This window comes from Triturus cristatus, chromosome 3_2, assembly GCF_964204655.1.
Source record: "Triturus cristatus chromosome 3_2, aTriCri1.1, whole genome shotgun sequence".
NCBI classification, from domain to species: domain Eukaryota; kingdom Metazoa; phylum Chordata; class Amphibia; order Caudata; family Salamandridae; genus Triturus; species Triturus cristatus.
The window spans coordinates 603,501,036-603,524,063 of NC_140584.1; the positions used below are offsets into that span (position 1 = coordinate 603,501,036).

General features: G+C 41.9%; 1 protein-coding gene across 8 annotated transcripts in view; it reads left to right on the forward strand.

Moving 5' to 3' along the window:
- Nucleotides 1–23,028, forward strand: part of ADGRB2 (adhesion G protein-coupled receptor B2) — a 1,096,893-nt gene that overhangs the window by 1,058,083 nt on the left and 15,782 nt on the right. For 7 of the 8 annotated variants that reach the window (XM_085648478.1, XM_085648471.1, XM_085648472.1 and 4 more), the window contains 2 exons: nucleotides 16,142–16,177; nucleotides 21,868–21,966. In XM_085648478.1, coding sequence (XP_085504604.1) covers nucleotides 16,142–16,177; nucleotides 21,868–21,966 — 135 coding nt within the window. The remainder of the gene's footprint in view (nucleotides 1–16,141; nucleotides 16,178–21,867; nucleotides 21,967–23,028) is intronic. The other variant, XM_085648474.1, reaches the window with a different exon arrangement.

Consider the following 23,028-nt stretch of genomic DNA (forward strand, 5'->3'; position numbering starts at 1 on the left):
GATGTGTCAATCAGCTCGGCGAGCTGCTAGCAACAATGGAGGCAGATTCCCATTTGAAACCTTGAGCCTGAAGCTTCATTAGGTGAGCAAAACATAGTTTGCACTTGAATTCAAGTGCTTGCAGACAAAAATGGTTTTTACAAATCCTTATATCTTTTTGCCCTTGCAGCCACGAACTATTTTTAAAGAGAGCGAAGGACCGTTATTTGTTACAACACTTCCTCTGTGGGGCTACGCCTTTCGGCCCCTTTCCCTGAGTGAGTAAATAATTTGTGCTCAGTTGTCACGTTTTAAACTCATTTAAATAGACACTGCGAAACTACATGCACTATTTTTCTTGCAGAAGCAAAGATCTGCAATTGCTGTCTATTGTTTATAAATCGTCTTGGCCACGCAATATTGAAAACCAGGTAACTTTTTTCTTTCCCTCCTTGTCCCCAGACATAGCTATTAGACAAAAGAATTACACCCCATGAGCTAAATTATTCATAATGTATTTTATTGCAGTTTGGCAACCACCGCTTGTTACATATTGCTGATGGTTACATCTAACCGGCATAATGCAGGTATGTGACCACCAATTTGTGCAGATAGAGAAAGAATTAGGGCTTTGGGAAGCGCCTTTTTCAATAAAAATTCAAATTCTTTTTTTTCCCTTCCCCACTCCCCTTTGTCACAATCAGTCTTTTCGTGAGAAAGATTCATTCAGCCCTGATGGGAGTGCGGCAATTGATTTAACCGGCACTCGAAACGCGTCGGCAGACACAGGATCTCAACTCCTTGGTTAAATATTGCAAATATACCCCTTTGTGTCCCTGATATCTCAGAGGATTTGATTGATTCCAAATATAAGGGCGTTATTTGTTTAATCTATCAATTTGTATGACAACTTTGTATTTCGTATTGTGCATATAATGATTGCTCTTTGTGACATTGTATTTGGTTGTTTCAATGTTTGATTATTATGAGTTTATTTGTAATTGTATGTCAAAATACATCTCTCACCTTGTTCATTTTCATTGTGTAAGTACTAATGTGGTATTTCGTGTAGTTCATTATGTGTTCTTTTTGTGATCCAAGATATTAATTTTCATTAAAAAAATAAAATAAAAGGCAGAAATTACTGCTTAGGTAAACGTATTAATTTTCGTTTATCCTACTTCATATGAATAAGTGTTGAAGTCACCAGAGGTATAGGTAATTCTTTTCTTATGCAGTATAACTGGCCCTACCTACCCTCTAATCCTTTGGGCCAAACCCCCCCCTTTTTGATAATAGCTAGAGGGCATGCAGCACTTATTGTGCTATCCACATGAGCATCCTGTAAATGTACCTCAGATCTGCCACTGCAGTATCTGTGCGCATTTTGGTACTGCTATTTTGAAATGGCAAGTGCACCCACTAGCCAAGCCCTAACCTTCCCTTTTCTGACATGTGAGTCACCCCTAACTCAGGCCCAAGGTACCTCTGTGGGCAGGGTTGTGTGTCTTTGAAAGCTAGGACATGTGCTGAAGTGTGTAACATGTCCTGATGGTGAACTACAGGAAATTTAGTTTTTCACTATTGAAAGACTATCTGTCCTATAGGATAGAATGGGAGTTTATTTATAAGATGTTATAAATATAACTTCCCATTGGAACAAGATAGAAAGATGGAGTTTAGTATACCTGAACTCATACTATAAAAATGCATTTTTTAGCCAAGATGATTTTTATATTGTGTGTTCGAAAAAACCACTTTTAGAAAGTGGGTATTTTCTTGCTTAGCCATCCTGTGTGCCTCGGCTGGTTTGCGGATTGACTGTCTGGCTTTGGGGCTACAGGGGCTGGGGAGGTGCATTCTCTCAGACAGCCACTGGGGGTGGGGTTGATGTGTGTCCTTCCTTTCCTGAATGAGTCAGGGCTGGGCTGAATAGACCTCCACCATTCAGAGTAGAGGGAGGAGATTTCTTTCACACCTAAATGGGCCTGGTCTGCCTTCAACAATGCTGTCTCCACCTCCTCAATGATCATAAATGTCCCCATGGAGTTTTGAATAACACTGGTACCCAGCATGAATTGTCAATTAGCTCACACACTGCCCAAGGGTGAGAGATTGGTTTCTTTACCCTAACTTTGCTAGTGGTTGGTTCCTCCCACCTTCTCATCTGTTCCAGTGAACCAACTGCAACTATGAGCAGGGCAGGAGTAAACTAGTGGGTCCGCTGTCATTCTTCTGATGGAGAAAGAAGACAAAGACAGAAAGCAAGTGTTCAACTGCCCTGTTTTGAAATGCAAACAGGACATCAAAAGACACACAATTGATGGACGGAATGTAGAACAAATCAAAACATTTACCCCCAGTCAAGGGATCTGGGTTAAATCCATCATTCTTTTGCTCACCATGCCACCCCAGTTTAGACCGGGCCATATGCAAATCAGTCTTGACCCTGTGCCTCATGGGAACAGTCCAGCCCGAACTGCCAAGCCAGGTCCTCCCTGGACCGGAAACAAGCATCCTTGGACCGGTCTCGGGGTTTCACCCCTCATCAGCCATGATAGCTTGATTCCAGTGGCACAGTGAGCCCAGGACCCATGTCTGGGCATACCTGGCGCACTTATGGCGAGAAAGCAAAAGACTCACAATTGATGGACGGAATGCAGAAGAAATCATAACATTCACCCCAAGTCAAGAGATCTGGGTTAAATCCATCATTCTTTTGCTCACCATGCCACCCCAGTTTAGACCGGGCCATATGCAAATCAGTCTTGACCCTGTGCCTCATGGGAACAGTCCAGCCCGAACTGCCAAGCCAGGTCCTCCTTGGACCGGAAACAAGCATCCTAGGACCGGTTTCGGGGTTTCACCCCTCTTCAGCCAGGACAGCTTGATTCCAGTGGCACAGTGAGCCCAGGACCCACGTCTGGGCATACCCGGCGCATTGAGGGCGAGAAAGTAAAAGACACACAATTGATGGACGGAATGCAGAACAAATCAAAACATTCACTCCCAGTCAAGAGATCCGGGTTAAATCCATCATTCTTTTGCTCACCATGCCACCCCAGTTTAGACCTGGCCATATGCAAATCAGTCTTGACCCTGTGCCTCATGGGAACAGTCCAGCCCGAACTGCCCAGCCAGGTCCTCCCTGGACCGGAAACAAGCATCCTAGGACCAGTTTCGAGGTTTCACCCCTCTTCAGCCAGGTTAGCTTGATTCCAGTGGCAAAGCTGTCTCAGTTTCCTTCCCGTCGCCTTTTGAGCAAGATAGAAAAAAATATATCCCACTCCCTTAAGCAAGTTGGAGAAAAAGGTACAAATGTCCCTCATATTTCACAGCCCCTCCTGACCTGAGATGACTTTGAGCAGTGTCAGGCAGCAGGCGGACTTATGCCATACTGAACTGATGCTCCACCGGGCTGCCTGTGCTGTGAGAAGCTCCTTTGTCACCCACCTCACGGAGTAGTCTCTGGTCTACTGCTGCAGTGATGGTGCTGATGCAGTGCAAGGCAAGCTGTCTCCTCTCTTTATGGTGGTGATGGTAGGTGGCCACCAGCAGGCCAGGTACAACCTCTCACCTTTACCATATGGGGTCAGTGCCGTCGAGCTCCTCACTTTGTAGGTGCTGTCTTTTGTGTGGGAAAGGGGTGCTATTCTGATGCACAGGCTTCAGAGTTGTAAGTGAGGTGCCATACTTTACAGGATCAACCTGCAACAGGGTTCCCGTGTTACATAACCGATTTCCTTCTTCTCCCCACAGTGGTGGCAGACGCCCACTAGGGGTCACCCGGTGTCCTTCGCTTCTGCCATGGTTCTTGTGCAGGTCCACCACTTTTAGCTCCACTGGAGACCTGCTCTTTTGCTCATCTCACCTTGGCAAAGAGAGGCCCAAAAGGCAGCAACCAGTCCTTCACCGTTGTTCTTGAGAGCATGTTCGCCCTCTTTCAGGCACCAACGTGCACCACACTAGTGGTGTAAGCACCCGCGCAATGCTTTGGTGGCAGTGTCGGGGAACTGGTGCAGTACGGCTGCTTGCTGGTTGGGACTGCAGCACAACAGGCACAGAGTTCACTGGGAAGGTAAAGCAGTGCAACTGGTGCTCTGTGGGATACGTGTGAGCTGGTAGGTTGTATCCTGTTGGGCAAAACTGTGGTGTTCTCCTCCGTCTTCGTGGTGGAGGCTAAAACCTGTTGCTCCAGCCCTATCTCTTCCTTAACGGCACGATGCTGTGCACCCTAATAGGATAGCTCTGCTGCTCATTTTTAGATATACGATGTTGAGTGTTAGTCTAATTTATGTTTGTCAGCCCTCAAAGAGCTTGATTTCTCGCTCAGTCTTCTGTCCTTGCGGGTCCCTCCACATTGGCACAGCGGGCCCATTTTCAATGTCTGCTGGTGTCACGAAAGAGGCAGTGACACAGAAGATGACTTACCCCAGGCAGCGGGTACAGTGTTGAGTAGGAGATGTGGTGCTCACTGGGTCTTGGCAGCTTGTGCGGACAGGTTTTCACAAGCTGCAGTTCTTTTCCTACCAAAACAGGGACAAGCTTTGCCTGTCTCTACACAGGGTGTACTGCACTTCTGTTCAGGCCACAAGCTGGGCATGCATTGGGTGGCAGGCAGGGTCAGTCCACCTCGTCACCTTTGTAAAGTTGTGGGCCCTGGGCGCTAGGCCCGCATGCTTAGTAATGCACAACACAGACACATGGTTAAAGTGGGTCAACTGGCCCGGGGCACCGGAGCCCGGCCCCTTTTATTAGCAGAGTCACCTGACCGGTGACACCAGTGTTGGAGAGGTGTGGGGTGGGTGTTAGCACTGCCTCTATCGAGGGGCTGCGGCATGATGTATCAAGCAGAACACTACAGAACAGGGGCATGGAGGAATATAGTTAGGGTATAGAACTCTAGAGCGTCCCAGGTGCTGTGGGTGATATAGGATACAAACCAGTGGTGCTGGAACAATTTTTAGATTCGGGGTGCTGCCATCATTGTTATACCACTTAAGTAAGGAGGGTTGTGAAAAATGTAAGCATCATACAAAGAACAAGTGTAGCAAATGAGCCACGCCCATTCTACTGGAGAGTGATAAGGGTATATAGTATGTAGCTTGTAGTGAATTTTGGAGCCCTGTGTCACAAACATATTACTAAAGCATGGTGTGGTAGCGCGCTGTATTTCACATACAAAATATAATTCCTGCAAGGGCCACTAAATTTGCACAGACATGTGGCTTTACTGCTAATACTGTATAGCGTGCAAACTATATTGTGTGGAGATCTGGTTTCAGGGAATATTTATCATTTGCGTGTCACACAAGTAAAGGATCTTAATTTGTTTGATCCTGTTAAAAACTTTGTTTCCACCCCACTTCGGAAGTATTAAAAATTTGCTTTCCTAACTTCGACTATATTTTAAAATATTTGTATGGTTCATTTACATTTACATACATTTTGCTGTCTTTGGAAAAAAATAACATCCTATAGTCTTTTCTTTCACACTGCTTTGTACCACAGCAAGATCGTCTCATTACAAAATCCTCTCACCTTGCATTCAGAGAAAGGAAATGAAACACAAAAATGACCATGTTAAAAGAATAAGTAGCAATTTGTCAGAAGACATTGCCTGACGATTGACCTCTGTCTTTGAATGCGCAGCTGATGTGACAAGATTTAAACAAAACGTCATCTTTATAGCTCATTCATCTTCTAAACTCCAGCTTGTTGAATTTGGGGGTGCTGCAACATTTCCCACACCCCTACATCCAACGCCCGTGATGCTGTGTATGAAAACCAGCGGGTGTCATTTCATCTGGCTAGCACTGTTCAGTGAAGGTTTCTGTTGTCCTCGAACAGTGACATGCTCCAATGTCATAAGAGCAGCAGATACGTTTTTGGGGTTCCAGCCTGGATGGAGAGATGTTTCTGAGATGGAATGCCTGCGTACTAAATACTGTATTATTCACAACCATCTTTTCCTTTGATTTTTCTTTTCAAAGCAGAGGACTTCATGAGAGTTCGAAAGCAGGCATGGAGATAATCTCCAGCCCACAAAAAATGTTAGAAATTGTTTTAGCACACCATTTTCACACTGATGGAAAATAATACGCGGTTTTCCTCATGACTGTAGATGAACAGAAAAACATATCCTTCCAAAGTAAATTGTCTTTAATATTTCTTGTTTTTCTCAACACTGTTCCAAATTCTGGCCGCACAAGGAAGACTGTAATAGCTCCCTGATTGCTGGATCTTTCCTCGGTACTCCTGCTAGTAATGTTCTTATCTCTACATGATTGGGCTCTTTTATGGCTCTGTGCGCTAAAATTGGATTCAAACATTTAACCACTGACAAAAAGAAAATTCGATTCTAGGTGAATTTTGCTCGTTAGAAACGTTGCATGTATATTGAGTGTTTACAAGTGGTCACCTGGTTATGTGACTGTGTGTGTTCCTTGTAGTGATGTGTTTGCGTGTACCAATTTCTTTAATTCATCCTGATGAACCATGCAGAGTGAGCTACATGGAGCCATAAAGAGGAGCAGGAACTTTCATTGATTTTGCCCGATGTCAGTTGTTCGTCCAGGAGAGGCAAACTACTTTCCCTGAATACATAGCAATTTTACTCTTGATTATATATGTACTCACTGATATTGTGCTGTTGTCTTTGGAACACATTTTGTAAAACATGTGGAAGTGTGACTTTCTGACTCATGTTAACTAGGCCTCCATTTGGGCCTGGTAGCCATCTTTGTCAAAATGGATGTCTTACTTCTGCAGATTTATTTATTACTTCTGCAGCACACAGTCCTATCTGTTTATTTCTAATAACATTGTTCTTGCTGTTCTCAATGAAATCCTACTGGCAGGATCCTAATAGTGTATTTATTTCAAGGATCTTCATATACTTCACAATGCCCTAATCATTCATAATAGTTTTCCATTGTTCTTGTATCTAGTTTGTCTGGCAATCTCCGGATAACATTAGCATAAAGTGTGTAGAATCAATATTTGTGTAGTGGGATAGTGCTCAGATGCTAAGGCAATATGATGTTTAATAAAATTGTGCTCACACCATTATGAATCTGCACTTTCGATTCTGTTCTATGAGAATATTTTCTATATTTATAAACCCTTGATTTGTGGGTGAGCTAGAAAACTTTCCAATTCAAATAGGGGAACTGTCCGTTTCGTTTTCATTTTGCTGCTCATTTGGGACTTAATCATTCCAATTTTACAGTTATTGTGAATGCCCTATTTGCTAAGAGCCTTCATGGCAACGTCTTCATAATGCCTCAGTGTTGCAATCCTTTTACATTTTTGTAATAATTTTCTCGAATTTTTTCCGCTTATCTACAACTCAATTATTGAGTGGGCCTTTACTTGGTTAACAGTATGTTTAATGTGTTGGGAGGTGCGTTACCTCGGGAACACATTACTTCCTGAAATTGAGTTTCAACATCGTCTCTAATTAATCAACTCATGGGCATTCAGTTGAGATAAGATTTTGGGGTGTAAACTTTTCGGGGTTCTTCACACACACAAATTTGTGGTAGCAGAGGATGGTTGTGAGTTAGATTGAGCGAAATGCATTGTCGGTATAAAAAGGGCGGAATGCATCTGGTGATTAAAATTATTTTGGGTCAGAGAAGAATTGGTATTTGAGAAGTGCCGTGGAGGTACTGGTGTTGTTACTATTGTTTACGAGAATCGTTTTATTCGAACTTGCTGATTTTCTCCTATTTAGCTTGAGCGGGCAAGAATTTACTTGGTTTCTGCGTGTTCATGAGTAAGGCTGTACTATTGTTTTCTCATTCATAAAGAAGTCACACTGTGATTGGTTAGACAGCCAATGAGTTGCGCTTGAATTGGTGAGATGTCAGCACAGAGTTGTTCTGTCATTGGCTGGGTGATGTCAAAGCTGTGCTGTCATTGGTTAATCTTTGGCATAGCGGTGCTGGCATTGGTTGTTATTCACTAGACTGTTTTTGGAATGTTTGAGTGAAAATAGTTGGTGCTGTATAAAAAAAAAACTAAACCCCCTAGTGTACCTGCTATGGAGGAACAGAAAATACATGCTGAGGGTTCACCTTTGTATCAAATGATGATGAGTATTGGGTTATATTCACGTCCCTGGATTCACAACTAGCATAAATACATTTCTGCTGACAAGGACATACAATTTTCTTTAGATGGTATTTTTAATGTCAGAAAGCTGGATTTCTTGAGACAAACTATGAATGAGGGGAAGCCGTTACCAAGACCTGAGTCATTAAATAAATCAGAACAAATGGCCACAGAGAAGAAGAGAAAGGAAATGATACAGGTGAAGGGTTAATTCAGCCAGTGGTTGGAGGGCAAGTGGGAGCATCAGTTGTGATGCTGGAGACAAGATATGATAGAGGAAGTGAGAGTATTTTCTGGAATCGATAAGGAAACAGCAGTCAAAAATTAAACGATGAGAGAGACCAAGAGAAGCCGGATTGAGAACAGGATTCAGATGAGGAGGATCACTTTAAATGACCTTTTGAATTCCAGATCTCCTCCATAAACAGATGGGACTCAGAGACAGGTGCAGAGATTCATGGTACCTGATATTGGTGCAGCGGGAGAGGGTACAAACGTACAGGCACAGGAATTGACTGAACTTGCACTTATGGGTGCTACTGCGAATATGGGACTAAACCATGTTTAGGAAAATGAAGGTAGGTGCACTTATAATCAGCCAAACAGAAAACAACCTCATTAACCACAGATATTTACTTCATTTAGTTTTGCAACATGCTGACCTTTTTCAAAATGCAACTTTTCACTCACTTATATCTGAATCAAATTTTAAATGTGCAAGCCAAGTTCTTGATTACCACAGTGAAACAATTTCAGTTGAACTGTGTGTCTAAACATATAGTGATGTGGCAGGTACATTACATTTGTAATTTTTTACGTTTGTTTAAAGAAAAAAACAAGAAGACAGAACTTACGACAATGAAACACTGCACAGTTTCAGATGCTGTACAGGAAATGTGTATGTATCCTCCATTTCCTATTCGCAACTTACAACAATGAAACGCTGCACTAAGTAGTTTCATATGTTATACAGGAAATGGATACGTATCCTCCATTTCCTATTCCCAACTCTTAATCTGTTCCCCAATGTGATTGCCAAAGAGTCTCTATATGGGGAGAAAAACATTAGTTTTAGGTATGTCCCGTGCTTGGGTGCTTTCCCCTGTCCTTGAGTATAATCTTTAGTTAATGCACTTGATTTAAGGCACACAAGTGCTCCAATGTGATGCCAACACATTTGGATCTCTGGGGGGACTGTGCATGATGGCAGATCTTCATCAGGGCTTGGACTGTCCTTTTCATGTAAAGTCGGGTATACCAATCCTTTGCTGCATAGTCCTTTCAATTTTTTGGGGAAGAAGCTTACTTTGCAAGATGAACTGTGTGATTTACTGTACATTGCTTGTGTCGCAAATGAAACCCAAGATGAAGTCCCAGCATTTAAAAATAAAAAATCACAAGTTTCAAGAATTCAGTTATTCCCAGTTATTACTGAAGATGATAATTATCCTCTGGATTCAAGAAATACTGTGGACGAAGAGGCATGGGAGTTCACAGAAACACTGATAGTATTGATAAAAAGTGCAAAGCCTGTCAGGATTAATGTAAAACCAAATGCCGTTTTCCCTAAAATCAAAAAGTACAGAATTTGAAAGAGACAAAAGTAGTAATAACACCCATCATTGAAAAAATGGTAGAACAAAGTATTCTTCTGGAAGTGCTTGGTAGTCCTTGCAATTCTCCTGTGATGGGAATCAAAAAAACAATCAGTACATGGAGAATAATGCTAAATCTTCGAAAAATAAAGAAAATAGTGATTTCATGTTGTATACTGGTAGCAAATCCTGCAGTAATTTTAGCCCATATACAAATGCAGAATGATATGCAGTCATCATCTTATGGCAAGCGTTCTTCTCCATTCCTCTACATGAGGATAGTCCCGTTCTTTTCTCATTTCATTTCCAAAATAAAGTTCTTGTATTGTGTCGAATTCCACAAGAGTATACTGAAAGTACTTTGATTTTCAGTCCGATCCTAAAGAGAGATGTTGTAAAGTTTGCAGTTGCCATGTCATCCAGCCCTGTTATAAATAAATAGATGGCCTTTTGCTGGCATCTAAGACAAAAGACGATTGTAAACTTGATACTATTGCACTTCGGAATCATCTAACTGGCAATGATCTCAAGGTTTCTCTAGCTAAGATGCAGTACTGTAAAAAGGAAGTGATATATCTTTATCTGCAATCTTGAAGACGGGTCCTCTAACCACCCTGATGGAGGTGGGTATGTTTCTGGAAATTGTTGGCTACTGTCGTCAGTCGATTCCAAACTTATCATTGATTGCGAAGCCTTTAATAAAGCTAAGACAGTGATAACAGAGATCCGTTGCGAAGCCTTTAATAAAGCTAACACAGTGATAACAGAGATCCGATTACCATTTGATTACGAATGCTCAGGGGCCTTTCAAGTCTTGAGGGAAAATATATGTTATGCACCCGCCCTTGGGATGCCTCGTTACAGTATAGAGTTTTATCTCTTCTGTCATGAGAGACAGGTGTGCTTTATTTGTATTTACCCCAAAACATGGCTGTTTGAAAGTGGTTTGCTTTGCAATTGTGCAAAGTGAAGGAATTGTGATGGGACATTCACTCATTGTGTTTGTTCCACGTTCAATTAAGATTTTTTTGACCCATACCTGGATTCAGTACATGACACTCATGTGTTTGACCAGATACGAACAAGTCATGCTGGCAGTTAAGAACATCTCTATCAGAAGCTGTAGTTTCCGGCATCCTGCAACACTGCTTCGTCTCTCAGACAGCAATGAATATAAAGGCCAGAGTGATGACGATAATGAACCTGAGCACAATTTCATTATTGTTATTGAGTTATGTACCAAGCCAAGACCAGACATCAGAGGAATTCCTCTTCAAATAGCTGGTCTGATTCTATTTCTAGATGATTTTTGTTTGAGAGACTATTGTGGAGCTTTGAAAGTTTCCTATGTCGTATGTTCCACTTCTAAAAAAGCATCTTACCAGCCTGATTTAGTTTCAGCACAAGTGGCAGGGTTGATTGCATTGACAAGGGATTGCTGCCAAGCAGAAGATTTGAATGTGACCATATATACATACAGCCAGTATGGTTTTGGAGTGGCCCATGACTTTGGACAATTGTGGTCACAAAGTGGTTTTAATACATTCTCTTAAACTTCTGTCGGGAGCGGTTCCTATAGTCTTGATTTGTTGGAGGCATTACAGTTGCCAAAAGAAATCTGATTGATCAAGTGTACTGCCCACAAGACTGGAAAAGATATAGTCACGGTTGGAAAGAAATATGCAAACCTGGTAGCAAGATACTGTGCACTTGGGAATGAAGCTGTTAAATCAGATGAGCAAATTACAAACCAAGAGACAGAACAAGATTAATCAAGTGAGATTTCCGATGAAGGTGCAGAAATGTAAATTGCTTTTTGTTGAGTCCAATTCAGACTTCCTTGAGTGAATTGAAGGATCTCTGCAAGGAAATGCCAGAACATGAGATTAGAAGGAGGAAAATCTTTGGTTTAAAAAAGAATTACCAAGATGTGTGGATAACTCCTGAATATAAATATATCCTACTAGACTCCATGTTGAATTTCATGGCCAAATATTTGCATAATCAGTCACATGCAGAGAGGGATGCTATGACCACACTTTTAATAAATATTAGTTGAATTTAAAATCAAAATTGTTGCAGAAGATTTGTACCATAGATGCCCCGTTTGTCAGAGAAATATTCAGGGGAGAAACATGTGGTTCTTATGAACCACATTGGCAATTCAGAGGACCCATTTATGAGACTTCAAGCAGATTGCATAGAGATGCCACTTTGCAATGATCTAAAGTACATTCTCATGATTGTTTATTCTCTAAAAGGGTTGATGCCTGTCCCACGTGGAGATCAGACAGCGTGACAGTTTTCCAAGCTTTTGTTGAGGGATTTAATACCTCATTTTGGCCTGCCAACTTTTAGTGAGAGGGATCACGGCTCTCATTTTAAGAATGAAATTTTGTACAGCTCTCCAGATTAACCAAGAGTTCCATTGTAGTTTTTGTCCTCAATCATCTGCTGTTGTAGAGAGGAGGAATTGAACCATCAAAAATAAGTTTGCTAAAGTGTTTTGTATGCACTAGCTTGAAGAGGTCAGATGCTTTTCCTTTTGCCCTGGTGAGTATTAGAATTACCTCAGACAAAAAAAACAGGTCTTGTGCCCAATAAAGTGTCAATGGGCAGAGCAATATGATTGGTCTACTTTCCTTCAGCTACAATTAATTCAGTGACTGATGATATTGTACTAGTTTACTATCAAGGTCTGGCTAATGTGATGAAATTGGTTTCTCATCATGTGAATTTGGCAACAGCATCGACAAAAGTAACGGAGTGCCATGCCCTAAAGCCAGGAGACTGGGTTTTTTGTGAAGAAGCATATCTGCAAATATTGTCATGAAGAACGGTGGAGAGGCCTTTTCCAATTTGTACTAACACTGCTGTGAAGTGTGCTAGAGTTCCACAGTGGATCCAAGTGGCTCACACAAGAAGAGTGAAGGCATTGGATAAAGAAGTGGTGACAGCAACCACTAATTAACAGAATCAAGTACAAGTTTGCAGCATGGAACCAGAGGTCGGCGAAACACGTAAATTTGCTGCTGATGCAGTTTATGAAGTTGCTGGTAAAATGAAGGGAAGATTTTGGTAAAAGGTAAAAGTACCAGTGGTCAGTTTCAATTTAAGGGTCAGAGTGAAGAGCTGTTGCAAAGTTGAGCAGCAAGAAGAAATAACCTCTGATCCGACTAGTGAAAGGCTCCAGTTGAAAATTCGAGTCTCGAGAACTTAAAGGGGAGAAAGCAGTTAATGATGAGTCAAGTAGTTGATGTTGATCAAAGCACAAGTCCATCAGTGAGTGGAGAAACAAGTGAAGATGCAAGCATTGAGACACTAAAGGCTGTGAAAAGAACCTGCAAAAGAAAGAACTGACAGAATGAAAGGTTAAAGTCAAGCAAAGAAGAACCTGAAGTAATGGATAGCGATTCAGAAAACAGTGAGAGTCACCTTTTGTTCATAAACTAGCAAGAAATGGATTTCCAAACAGAAAGTGTAATTCACCTGAATGGGCAAGTATAGCTTGTGTCTAAAGAGAAGAGTCAGATAGAGAGTTTTTAAGTCCAATAAACTGTTGCCAATTATTTTTTGTGAACGTGCAAGAAGAGCCAACTTGAACTCTTGACAATCTGACAGTGGTGAAATTCACAAAAGAATCCAGATTAAGAAAAAGGGCTTGAGATTACGAACTGTATGAACTGGACAAGACAGCTGTGAAAATTCTATTTTGATTTTTGATTATTACTTGAAAAAAGTTCTATTGTTGTTTTTCTTCAAACTTTTTTTGATGATTTTGAAATTCCACATTCTTTTTTGTTTTTGATCTCAATAAAAAAGCATTTATAGTAAATACTGTAAAATTGTTGGCTGAGATCCTTGATAATGGCACTAATAGTTTTAGTTAGTTTATTGTTGTGGCTTATTTGTCCAGGGGAAAATGGCTCCACAGAGGCTTGTATTAACTACAGTCCATAATGGTGTTGGATCTAATATATTGACACACTGTGAAAGTCTTGTTAGTGGATTTCATGATAATACCTATACTAAAATGTTGGGTCAATATGTGGATATAATGAGGGGTTAAGAATTGCCTGGTGCGTACATTTCTCCCTTCTGCAGGTGTGATCTACTTACAGCTTCCAGTTTCTTATGGATTATTTTGCAATGTATATGCTAGTATATTTAGTAAGCACGAGTTTCTATTCCCATAATTGAGGGATTTCAAAGTTTCGCTGGAAGATCTTTCTGTTTATGAAAATGCTAAAGTTGGGGTAAAATATTATAAATCTCTGAATACAGTTGTACAAACTAACTATAAAACAATAAAGACTAAACAGGAATATGTGTGTAGTTTAAGTAAAGAGGAACGTGAGTTTGTTAAGGAATATAATGAGAGAAGAGTGACAATTTTGAGGGATGGGAAGGATACGAAGATAAGAGGAGAGATTAAGGCTGAAGAAGAATTCAGATATTTGAGTTTTCTTCCAAGATTAAGAATGGAGCATTAGCGAAAGAGTGAGTTGTGTATTGTGCTTCCTGACTCTACAGGAGTTAGATCAATAAAATACATCAGTGAAGGTGAGTGTGAAAGAATTTATGTTGTGAGTGGTGATTTTCTGGTTGGTGAAGAGATGATTTTGAGAGGGATTTATTATGTGTGTAGTAAGACTTCCTATATTTACCTGCCTCAAAACTGAGGGATTCCTGTTATTTAGCTTTAGTGTTTCCTAGAGTCTATCATGGGAGTGGAATGAAGGATGCTGTTGATTTGAAGATAGTGAAACTTAGTTTTGGGCAGATATTCTTAAATATATTAGAAACTATGATTCCATCTATAGGTGTAGCTGTAAACAACTTAGAAAGTTGTCTATTCTTGTGGACCAGCTTGTTTCTAACACTGCTGGGGCCCTAACAGAGATTCATTTCGCAATTAATAGCAATGCGGACAATGATTTTGCAATGCCACTTAGCACTAGATATCCTTCTTACAAAGGAAGGTGGTATTTGCAGGGGATTGAAGGTTAAGGAGTGTTGCACATCGATACCCAATAACAGTAGGGTTATTAATGCCTATGTTCAAATGTAACTAACATTTCTTTTGACGTCCAAGCTTTAGAGGAAACAGTAGGCTCCCGGGCTAGTCAAATAGGAAAGATGTTTAGCAAGGTTGGTGATTGGTTTGATAGTTTGGGTGGTGGTATGTTTAGGTTGTTTCTTACCCTTGTAATTATTGTGTTGATTTGTGCAATTCTCATGTTTGGCTTGTTCGAATTTTCCGAGTTACTGTTTCTAAAATGTGGGTGTAAAGAGAAAAAGGGATCATCTCAGAGGAAAAGGCAAGAAGTTGAGATTGCCAGAGTTTACAAGCCGCTTCATGGAAGAATCAACTTGAAAGAAGCAGAAAGTGATGCAGACTGTATTCTAATTGTTAGAGTAATTCTATTATTTGTGGGTTTTAGTCATTGCAGAATAATCAGAGGGGGAATATTTGTGTGCATCATTAATGTGCATAATATGGTTTTACTCTTGATTATACATCTGTACACCGATATTGTGCTATTGTCTTTGAAACAAATTTTCTATAACATGTGTACGTGTGTTCTCCTGACTCATGTTAACTAGGCCTCAATTTCGGCCTCGTAGCCATCATTATCAAAATGAATGTCTTCCTCCTCCACATTTCACTGTTTATTATTTCTGAAGCGACCCCGTCAAGAAGAGTCATGTTTGTTTATTTCCATTGACATTTTTCTTGCTGTCCTGGATGAAATCTTTCTAGCAGGATCCTAATACTGTATCTTTTTCCAACGACCTTCCACTAGCTTACTGTGCCCTGTTTATTCATAATAGTTTGCTGTTCATCATGTATCTGGTTTGGCCTGGCATCTTCAGATGACAGTAGCATAGACTGGGCAGAATCAATATTTATGTAGTGGGATAGTGCCAAGATGCTAAGGCAATATGATGTTAAATAAAACTGTGTTCTGAGTTGCTAATAATGTGATGCATTTGCTCTCACCATGATGAATCAGATCTTTCTTTTCTGTTCTGTGTGATTGCCAGTAAAACCCTAATTTGGTGGGTAAGCGACAAGACTTTTCTGTTCTACAAGGGATGCTGTCTATTTCTCTTATAATTTTGCTGCTTATTTGAGAGTTAGAGTTGTTCTCATTTGCACTAATTCTGTATGCCCAATTTGCTAAGAGCGTTTATGGCAAAGACTTGATGCTGAGTGTATCGCAATACAATTATTGAGTAGGCCCATACTTGAATAACTGTATTTTTGATGTGTTCGGAGGTGCCTTACCTCAGGAAACTTTGGCTTATGAAATTGAGGTTTAACACCATCTCCCTTTCTGTGGGTGTTCTGTTAAGGTAACGTTCTGGGATATAAAAATGTGGGGGTCCCCACGCCTAGAGTAACAGTACCTTTTCTGTTTTTATTTATTTTGTATTGCCTGCAGAGGAAGAGATTACGATATTCGGACTTAGATTTTGAGGTGAGGCAATTGCTTTGCAATCTGTGTTCTGTGTTTGTGGTTATGCTTGCTATTTTCTGTTATTGTTCTTCTGGGTTGTTATTGGAACAGTTCTGAAATCTAATTAGTTATTCTCAAGTGTTCCCGTACCTACGCTCGTGACCTTTTGGTGGATCTGTCTTGCCTATTTAGATTTATGCCAATGTTTCACAAAACCCTCTGCAAGACAGTCATTAGCTTCCTTGACAGTCTGATAGCCCTCAGGTATCTAGGTATGCAAATGTTTGCCCAAAGCACTGTACATGAGTTTTGGGATTTTAGATTATTCCATTCTTCCTTTGTTTACACCATGGGTTCCGAACAGCCTCGGCCGCGCCTTGATTATGTATTTAGAAGTCAAAACTCCACCTTAATACTATATGTAAAACTCAAGACCAGTTACTGCTTCTGTAAAATGAGGAGGTCTGTCCTCGCCATGGGTCTTACTTTAAGCAAAATTCCCTTGTATTTGTTTAATTCGCAATGTATAAATGAGAGACTTGTTAGTTGAATTAAATTATTCATGATAGAGGGAGTCCTGGCTCCTAAAGCCTTCAAGTGATACGTGGCTGGTTGTTCTAATGAGAGGGGTTTGACGTACTGCCCAAGCAAATCTGCTTGTCACCATTGCATTGCATCTCTCACAATACCAGCTAGGCTGATTCTGAAATACAGGAGGACTACTTGTCATCGCAGGGGTGCCCGGCATTGCCAGTTGTGTCAATTTGCAGCTCCTACTTAAAAGTGGTAGCAGTCAGAGTAATTTTTTCTGATGGAAATGTCTACCTGCAGATTCCTCACCTTCTGAATATACCCATGTGCATGCTTGGACCTGAAACCTTTTGATAGCTCTCCCACATTGTAGTGGGCACCAGCTCCATTATGGCTCCGCACAAGGCACCGTGTGAATGTCACTGCAGCCATAAAGTGCCCCTGTAGGCGACATGACGTCAGTTCTCTTTTTTCCGTGCTTCCAATGCATTCCCGACTTTTTCAACTCTCCTCAGGAAAACTGTAAATTTTTCAACTTTATCTTTGATTCAAACCATTTTATATGCAGTTTTCTTTTATCATGAATGAGATGCAACGTGTACCGCGCGTGGCTAGTCCAGGGAGTGTCCGGGTGCTTTGCTCAAGGTCACAGTGTAGGGTATGGTCATGTTATCAACCTTTTTTTAACACTGAAATTGCGTCCACTTCTCGTACCTCCCAGGGAAGCTTCTTCCATGCTGCTTGTCCTAGAAAGGAGAATGGACGTCCTCAGCTCTAGAGCGGTGAATTCTGGGGATCCTACCTTAAAGGTTGTTGGAAGACCGCAGATTTCTTGAAGGAACGTAGAAGCTGAGTCTTGTTCTGAGGTAACCCACACCTGTGTGGTAAAGTGCCTTGTGAACCAACACTAATGCTTTGAACATGCTTGTTTTTCTTATGGGGAGCCAGTGGAGGGTGCATAGGTGCAGGGACACATGCATTCTTGATGGTAGATTCAGGAGAATGCGAGCTGCCGCATTCTAGACTACCTGAAGTTTGTTAATCAGGTATATGGGTAGTCCAAATAGAGGGCTTTTTCATAGTCCAGTCTTGAGGTTATCAGTGCCTAGATGGTTGCTATTCTTGCCAGAAATTAGAGAAACTGCAAGAACTTTTTTAGTGAGTGCATTAATCAAAAACATGTTCCACTGATTTGAATTGTGGTTGGAAGGACAGACAATTATCGAGGGGCGTCTTCGGGTCAAACATTCTGCCATGTTTTCAGGGGGAGTGCTACAGAAGAATAGAATTTCAGTTTTGTTTGCTTTGCACTTTAGTTGGTGTATGGCCAACCAGTTGAATACCACTGTAGGGCAGTCTTTAATAGATTAGCCCGAGATCTCTTCTCTCTTGCCACTCCAGAACAACAGCTGAGTATCATCAGCATATGATATAGTTTTAGCCCCCAGGGCTTCTGCTATCTGGGCAAGTGGCGCGAGAGACATATTAAATAGCGTTGGGGTCAGAGCCGAGCCCTGGGGAACCCCCACTGTCAGCACACAAGACTTTGAGGATAAAGGAGGAGTCCAAACCCCCTGACCTCTACCTACCAGAAAGGAGGCAAGCCACTCCAAAGCTTGACCTACTATCCTGATGGATTGGAGGCGCGTTAGGAGTCTGGAGTGGGGAAGTGTGCCAAAGGTCGCTGACCGATCTAACATGATCAGCACTGCCTTCGCACCGGCATCCACAGTGCCTCTGATGTATTCTGTCACCTACATTAGTGCTGTCTCTGTACTGAAGTTGGATCTCAAGCCGGACTGGCTAGGATGGATCAGATTGTTTGTTTCCAGGTATAGGGAGAGCTGCTGATTAATATGCTTTCCAGAACTTTGGATAGGGCCGGTAGAAGAGATATAGGCCTCTAGTTAGATTTCTCTCCAAGGTCTGCCAATGGTTTCTTTAGCAGAGGCAAGATTTTAGCCTGTTTCCAGGAGAGGGGTACAGTACCTGTCGATAACCTATCATTGAACACCTTATTAGCCAGAGGGTTGATGGCGAATGCCTATAATGCTAACAGATTTTGAGGGCAAGGGTCTGAAGGAGACCCAGATTTAAGGTTGGGTATGGCTGTTAAAGACCTCTCCAAAGGGATATATTGGAAGCTACAGAGTGTAGCTTTAGTTGAGGTGATAGTACTGGATTGCGTTATGTTCAACAAACCCTCTTATAGCCAGGAGCTGGAAGGCAGACTGGCATGAATGATTAGGATCTTATTTTGAAAATAAGATGCCAGCTGTTCGCCCCAGCCCACTGAAGGATATTGGGAACAGGCACAGGCCTCCGGGAACATGTAGGGGCATATTATCAAGAAACGGTGTTAAAATTATCGCCGCTTTAGCAGCAGAAAACTGCTGCTAAAGCGGCGATAATGGGCTTGATAATATGCCGCAGAGAATTCCAATAGAAGCCCATGTTGACAGCAGAACATGGGCTTCTATGGGAATTCTCAAGGGCTTGATAATATGCCCCAAAGTTTTTAACAGCTTTAAAGACTTCTCTTGCTTTGTAACCTGCTCCCTCAAGCCTTTCTTCCAAATGAGTATGCTTAGCTATTTTATCCCCAGTGTAATCGTTTTTGGGAGCTGCCTTATAAACTTCCTTGTCATTAGTGTTGCATTCTTTCCTACATTATCTTTTCAAGGTTTTACACCATTTCTTTCCTATCTTGAGACTGTCTGTGAACCATAGGCTGGATGGCTTATTTCCGGAAGGTCTATGTTGGATGACTGGCTCTAGCTTATCGGAAGTATCCTTAATCCATTTGTTAAGGTGGCTGACATCATTCTCAACTGAGCCTGAGAGAGGGGGGTGACTTTCTTTCAGGGAGCGCAGGAACTCGACGGGCTGCACTTTATGAAAGGCTCTTGTGGCGCATGGGGCCTAGACCATCGGAGGTTGTGCTTATTCTAGGGTTGGCCAAGATAATTTAATCAGGTAGTGATCTGTCCAAACTTGATGAATGGGGTCTCCTATTTGCACAGTTACATTGGAAAACACTTGATCATGCACATGGACTGCTTGATGTGTCGGCTGACCACATGTTGGATAAGTTCCAGAAATGACATGGTATCCAGCAAGGCCTCTACTGCACTCTCATCCATTTTATCCACGTGTAGATTGAGATCCCCAAAAAATATAAAATGATTGTATCTAAGTGCTAGATGTGCCAGGGTATTGCCCAGGGATTTAAGAAACAGACCTGCAGGGCTTGGGGTCTATAAATTAGTACCCCAAACAATGATTATTAAGGAGTCATGGTAATGCAGAAGTCCATCTCCTCTGCTCTTACTTGATCATCATTCGGGATAGTCTGGCAATCATAGTCTTCTTTATAAACCAAGGCTAGCCCTCCTCTACTGCCGCTCAGGCGGTCTTTTTTATGTATTTTGTATCCATTAGGAATAGCAATGGCATGGCAGGGTTGGATGGTTCCGAGAGCCACGTTTCTGTCATAAACAGTATTTCCGGGGTTTCCTCACTCAGAAAGTCACAAATATTGACTGCATGTTTTATGTAGTGAGCGGGCATTAATTAAAGCTACAGAGAACTGAGTATTAATTTTCTTAATCACTGGAGTGAAGGAGGTGCCCATGTCCCGTGGTGGAGGGTTTAGTTGGAAACCACATTGGGGACAGAATTACAGATCTTTAAATGGAAGTAATGGGACTTGTACAGCATATTTTTCCACAGGGAAAAGACTACACAGGAAGTCCCTACTACAACAGATAGGCGATTTACCTTCTGGTGAGTAACAGGCAGAGGGGCTGGGGCTGGTCCCTGCTGGGACGCGGACAGTCTCAGATGGCCTTGCTTTGGTGCACCAGCACTGCGTCCTCTGCGTGCGTACATGCAGCGTCCCCGTTATATGCATGTGGGCTTGAACAACTAGAGCACGCACTACCTAAATATAGCACCTTGAGGGCTAGAGGGAAGCAAGTGGGCTGGATGCATTCCCTAAGTGAAAACTACTGTTCTCTAAAGGTCTTCCACCTCCAGATGTGACTTCATACCACTCAGTGGTGCGTAAACCAACAGAAATGTTAGTCACCTCTTCGAACCACTGAATTAAAGTCTACTATATTGACTGAGGTGCTACACTCTGCCCCACAATCCTCTGTGTCCTTGATTTTTTTAATGAGGATTTGATGGAGCCTAGCCTTGCTATTTGGGACAGACCTACAACCACCACAGCTGTCTCCAGAACAAACACAAGACATTACAAGACCGCTCCTGGAAACGGGTCTTTCTATCAATACATCCACCTCTAGAATGTTTGGTAGTCCAGCCCTATTGCTCCTCCAAATTCACCCCTGGCTCTTTTCCATCCACTCCATTGAGTAGAGAATCAAAGAAAATGGACCAATCTGCATAAAAGATCTTTTAATCTGGTAGTATGGCCCTAAAATCAGTGAATGCAACCTGCCTCTTTGGAAGGATTTGTAGGATTTTGTGGTATAGGCTGACATGCACCCACCTCCAGGTGTGGAACTGTTTGGGGATTTTATTAAAAAGTTGAGGAATCTGCAGTTAGATGTATCCATCTGAAGAACAAGTAACTTATCGTCTGTAGTGCTCTTTCTTGTGGCTACAGTATCCACCTGCAGATTCCTCAACGACCCACCCTCCTTCCCATTGCATTCCTGTTCACCTGTTCATTTGTATCTTTACTTCATGAACACTGCGCCTATACTTTTTGATGTTCGTTTCTTCTGTTCGCCTCAAAGGCACATTGGAAAATGGATGGAAAGTGATGTAATTATGCTGAAGGGGGGGCCTTCTTATGGCTCCAGACCTCATGCGGTTCTGCATGCAGAGCCGTGATTGAGCTGGCGCCCCCCCTATGAGCATGGGAGAGCTATCAGAAAGTTTCTTGTCCAAGCTGGTGCATGGGGATATTCAAAAGGTGAGGAATCTGCAGGTAACTACTGTATCCACCAGAAAAGTGTTACCGAAGGTAAGTAACTTATCCTTTTGGTTACCACAAACATCCTACACTAACTTTATCACAATCGCTTTAGCATTTATCTTTTATTATCCCCGAACAATTTGTATGCAAAATATAACCAAGTAACCCACAGACTTGATCACTGTAAAAGCAATTGTCACCAACTTTCACTCCAATTATTGTTTCTCTGCAGAAAGTGATGCACACGCGAAAACGTCATTCTGAGCTGTACCATGAGCTAAATCGCAAATTCCATACTTTAGAGCGTTACCGGGAGAGCAAAAGCAGTAAGGTGAGTTCATAACATTGTAGTTACACCTAATCCGAAAATAAACAATTAAGGGTGTGTGTGTGTGTACATGCTTGTGTTTGTGGGGGGAGATGGGGGGGGGAGAAACCCAGTACCAAGTCAAAGGATGAACAGTATTCTGCAAACACAATATAAAGCCAGAAAAGCATTGTGTATGTTGTGTTGACAGTAACATTGCTAGTCTTTAGATAATGTTGACAGCTCAATAGCCAGAGAAAATGGCTTTATTGACAGTAGCAGTTACAGTCTCTATCCACTATGTGGTGTGTGGCATACGTCTCTTATTGAGTGCTGATTTTACAGAACGTGTGCACATACACAGTGAAGAATACTTGATTGTCCAGTAATGGAAATTATGAGAATGTGAACCAGGGCTGGCTTTAGGGCAGTGTGACCGGTGCGGCCGCACTGGCTCCTGGCCTTTGGAGAGTGCGCTGATCTCAGAGGGGAGGGTCTGTCTTTAGCAATAACTTATGATTGGAGAGATGAGGGGCACTTGTGCCCCACGGAAGTGAGAGAATCCGAGGAGGCGGTCTTTAATTGTGGGGGCGCCAAAAATGATTGTCGCACCGGGTGCCGCCAGCGCTCGCACCAGCCCTGATGTGGACAATGTGAGGTGTCCTGAGTGGCCCGGAGCCTGGAAGTTGATCATTATAGATTGTATATGGCATGTTGATTACTAGTATTGCTGACTTCGTATGCTGGACTGTCTAATGTTATGTGTGCCCCTAATTGAATGGCTGGCGAGTAATATAAAGAGGTTATTATCAATGGGGGAGGAAAATGTGCACTTTTACTAGCTCATCGGTGTGAGAGATTTGGTTTTCCTTGTTGGCAAGAACGATATAAGCTACTGCAAAGCCATTGTGAAGAGAATTAGCTGCAAAATCAAGAAAGAAGCAATACAGAAGATCACTGCACACCGAGGTAATATTAAATTAAAGTTAGAAGAGCAATCCATGCAAAACCTGTAACAAAGGCCCTTTAGCTGTGTTGAAGAAGTTCAACTTTTAGACGGCTAGCTCCTTGAAGGAGCAAATTCAG